General features: G+C 37.2%; 1 protein-coding gene across 6 annotated transcripts in view; it reads left to right on the top strand.

Moving 5' to 3' along the window:
• The window catches only part of nebl (nebulette), a 102,103-nt gene that overhangs the window by 76,314 nt on the left and 21,430 nt on the right, over positions 1–4,359 (top strand). The window contains exons 18-21 of one of the 6 annotated variants that reach the window (XM_036210946.1): positions 1,197–1,307; positions 1,490–1,600; positions 2,870–2,980; positions 3,104–3,214. The exons of 4 other annotated variants lie outside the window; for them this stretch is intronic. In XM_036210946.1, the coding sequence (XP_036066839.1) occupies positions 1,197–1,307; positions 1,490–1,600; positions 2,870–2,980; positions 3,104–3,214 (444 nt within the window). Of the gene's footprint in view, positions 1–1,196; positions 1,308–1,489; positions 1,601–2,869; positions 2,981–3,103; positions 3,215–4,359 lie in introns of those variants that run through there. One more of the 6 variants, XM_036210947.1, reaches the window with a different exon arrangement.

Below are 4,359 nucleotides of genomic sequence, written 5' to 3'. Positions count from 1 at the left end.
CCCAAACTAAAATAACAAAACCCAGCAGAGTAAGACTGCTGAGGACAAAGAGGGAAAAAAAAACAAAAAAAAAAGAAATTGCATTTTTTTATAGTAAGAATGACTTAATTAGCATGTATTTAATTTAGATGAGTTAAATGTATAAACTGATGTCTGAGGTTCACATAGATGATAAACTATGTAGGTTTTTACATCCTGTTGACCTGAAGACGTCTTGTTTGTTCAACTCTACCTCCAGAATGAACAGATTTTATATGCAAAGAAAAACTTTGATAAAAAGTTTGATCTTTTATGAGTTAAAATCACATATAATCTTATGCTGCACAAGATTTGTTACTAGCTGTTCAGAGCTGAACTGAGATGATCCTGTTTGGCACAGAGCAGCTTTTATTTTGAAAAGAAGTTATTTAAGCTTCTGTCAAACATAAAAAAGTCACGTTTTAAAAGAGATTCTAGTGTCTTTTTATATTTTTGTTTTTGTTCATGCCAAAAAGTAGACATAATTCATATTTATTATTAAAAAACAGAAGGTCATGAATGCAAATCCAAATTTCTTAAAAGTAAGACTATGTGCCTCCTTCTAGGTTTTGATCAGTAGAAAACAAACCCATATGGCTCTTTTACTGTTAAAGGTCACCGACCCCTGATTTAGACTCGGGGTTTTGTTTGGGAGTTTTTCCAGAAAAGCTCCCTTCATGAAGCTGAGCTTGAATCTTTCTATTGTAAAGGGTTCCAGTCCTTTCCCAGTATAATAATGCTTTTTTCCTTTAGCCCATCTTTCATTTGTCTTCTTCTATTTTGCCATCTCCTGAAGGCCTCACAGAACCTCAAGAACATGGTTGTTGTAGCCCATATTTGATGTCGCAGAGCTTGAAACAGAAGTTATATCCAGCTTCTGAAACTGTTTACTTTCACTTCTTTTGTGAAAAGGTCTACAAATCCAAAAACAGCAACAGACGTGCTGATAGGAAGTTAAACTTAGACGTCCTTATCAAATAAGACAGGAAGTCATCACAGAAAAGAGGAAGACTGAATGGACTAATCTGACCAAACTAATAGGCTCTGTGTGTTTTTCATGTCTGTAAACAAGGAAAAATCCACCAAAAAAGATTTGGATAGTCCTTTAGTAATAAAACAGGCCTTGCTATCACTTCTGTAAAACCAGCAGTCACGAGTCAGTCTGACATGTGCTTCAGGTCAAGTACAAGGAGGCTGTGAAGAAAGAGGTCAGCAGCTCTCTGTACCACCAGCTCCCTGAGACTCTGGAGACGCAGCGTGTTAAAGAGGTCACCGAGCTGCAGAGCGAGGTACACTCATTCATTATTCACTCACTCATTCACATTTCATGGATGCATGTTTGAGCGTTTAAGAGAACGTCCCTGCTTTCACTGCTGAGTCCATGAGTCTGAAGATGTTAAAGGAAGAGCCTCAAACGTGTGCACCTGCCATAAAATGAGGGAGAGGAGCTCAGGCCTTTTTTCATCTCCAGAACAAGTACAAGCAGAGCGGGAAGGAGTCCATGTCGTCCAGTCTGTACGCTCAGCTCCCAGAGACGGCCCAAACGCAGCTCGCCGCCAAGATGTCTGAGCTTCAGAGTGAGGTGAGACAGCCTCCACCTCCTCCTGATTCACAGTGAGGCTCAAGAAAGACAACTGTTCATCTATGACGGTTCTGGTTCTTTTTTTGGTTTGGTTGTTATTGGAGGGCATTAACCCTTTAACACCGGAGCTCCAGTGTTTATGTTCTTTGATTTACTCTCATTTTTTAAATGTTAACACAATAATTCTAGTAGAGCCGCTTTTCTCCTTCAAAATCTACTGGAATTATTGTGTTAACAGTTGAAAATTTACATTATGTTAAAGATTTCGTGCTTAAGCATCACCGGCGACACGATTAGTCGACTAACCGACTATTAAAATAGTTGTTACTTTATATTATATGGAGTCAGAGTGTAGTAAAGCTGAAAGTTATAATGGAATTCTGTTAGCTTTTTGGACTATTTTGGCATCTATTAAGGTTTTTTAAAATAATTTAGAGTTTAGCTAATATTTCAGCTACATGCTAGCTATATTGGCTAGTTTAGGATTTTTTCATTTTGTTTTTTTTAGGCTATTTTGGAGTTTAGCTAATGTTTCAGTTACATCTTAGCTTTTTTGGCTACTTAATCTTTTTTTGTTTTGGGTATTTTTGGAATTTAGCTAATATTTCAGCTACATGATAGCTGTTTTAGCTAATTTAGATTTTTTTTCAGTTGTTAGGCTAATTTAGAGTTTTGCTAATATTTTAGATGCATGCTAGCTATTTTGGCTAACAGGTTTTTTTTGTTTTTAGTCTAATTTGGCACATAACTAATACTTTAGCTGGCTATCAGCTTCAGCGTTTTTAGCTATCAGCTTTTAGTGATTTCAGCTATCAATTTCAGCATCTTCAGCTGTCGTTACTAGGATCTTCAGCGGCCAAATTCAGCTTACAGCTTTCACACCAGCATTATCGCAAATAATACTATTGTGAATATATCTACTTTTTAGTGAGTTTAAAGCTAATCATGATTAAGATGTCTGTTTTACATCCACTTTGTGCATGACCTGATGAGTCGACTAATTGGAAAAGAAAAATCAGCGATTCGTTGACTATTAAAATAATCATTTGTGGCAGCACTAGTTTAAAGGGTTAATAAACCGAGGCTGTTCCGCTCATAACCGCAGTCCAACAGGTGCTGACACGCCTACTTTCTCTGGAAATACTCAGACACAAAGCTGTCATGGGGACACCAGAGGATCTATAAAATGATGGAGCTGCATGGTTTCCTCCTGAATCCTGCAGGACTGTAGTGGTTCTCATTTCCCTCCATCCTTCTGTCTGCATGCAGAGTAAATACAAGGAGGACGGCCTGAAGAGCCTCCCTCAGAACCTCTACTCCCACCTACCCGAAACCAACGAGACTCAGTTTGTGAAAAGTGTCTCTGAGCTGCTGAGTGAGGTGAGAAAATCAAACTCTTTTTGTCAGCTCCACATTTCTTTGATGTTGTGGCTGAAACCCAAGGCGTTTTATTTGTTTTGAGTTAAGCTTTGAAATCTGCTGTTACATTTCTGACATCTTCAGGCTAAATACAAGGAGGCGAGTAAAAAGGAGGAGAGCAGCTGCCTGTACCACCAGCTGCCTGAAACTCTGGAGACTCTACACGCTAAAGAGGCCACGGACCTGCAGAGCCAGGTACGCAGGAGCTAGCCTCTTCATCCTTTCTGACTGATGCTCTGAAACAAGGACGGAACCTCAGTTCATGCTGAGGATACAAGCTCTGCTGTGTTGTGGTTTAATGTGTAGCAGCTTCTCTGACCCCTAAAATAATCCATGTTTTTGAAATCACATTACATTACGTAGCCTAGTAATAAAGCAACAGTCAGTAAAACTCTGTTTTTCTGATGTTACATAATTAAGTTCTGTTGGCTTTATCAAGGAAACAGAAAATATGTTGATAATTAACCAATGTGTGTATTTAGAAATAATTTGGACTTTCACATGACTTTGATATTTCCCCCAGTACGTAAATGCATCACCATCTAAAACATAGGAAATACCGTATTTTCCGGTCACACAGTATTATAGGCCACAGTCTTATGGAGCTTATTTTGGGCCATAAATATTTGAAACCCAAATAAAACATTTTGAAAAAAATATTGATGTTTGGCCCAAAAATTGAAAATATCTAAAACTTTTTGCTATTCTAAAAAAAAACTTCAAAAAAGAATTCAAAACTCTTTTTTCAATTTCAAAACTTTTTTTCACCTTCAAATATTTTTTTTAAATCTGAAAATTTCAGTTTAAAAACTTTTGGTCCTGTTGTGGCGCATTTGGGCGGGGCTAACATGAAGGACCAATCAAAATTGATGAAAGTGGTAACTTCAGTCCCGGTGCATTCACTGACTCTGAGAACTGTGATAATTATGCTCAGAAGATGGCTGTTTAGTCTAGACCTGGGGTCTCAAACTCAAATCAGCCGGGGGCCGCTGGAGGCGGAATCTAGTTGAGGCCGGGCCGCATCAGGATTTTCACAAGAAAATCGCTGAGAAAACATTCCAATGTTCTTAAATATCTTTATTTTTAACAGAAATTAATGAATAAAAAATGAACGACGTGTATAGATCTTTGTCCGTGTTGATTTATATATATTAAAAAAATAAGGGTAGTTAATGTCTGTTTCTGAAACAGTTTATATTGAAGATTAAACTTAAGATGTATTGCTAGTGGGTAGGATTAAAAAAAGTTTTTAAAACTTCTTCCTACTCCATTTTGAACTACATAATAGAGGTGTAATGTATTTATTTATAATTTATATAGAATTTTCTGTTGTTGTTTTC

Source organism: Oryzias melastigma, unplaced genomic scaffold (assembly GCF_002922805.2).
Source record: "Oryzias melastigma strain HK-1 unplaced genomic scaffold, ASM292280v2 sc00320, whole genome shotgun sequence".
In the NCBI taxonomy this organism is placed as follows: domain Eukaryota; kingdom Metazoa; phylum Chordata; class Actinopteri; order Beloniformes; family Adrianichthyidae; genus Oryzias; species Oryzias melastigma.
This window is presented reverse-complemented; position numbering and strand designations above follow the sequence as displayed.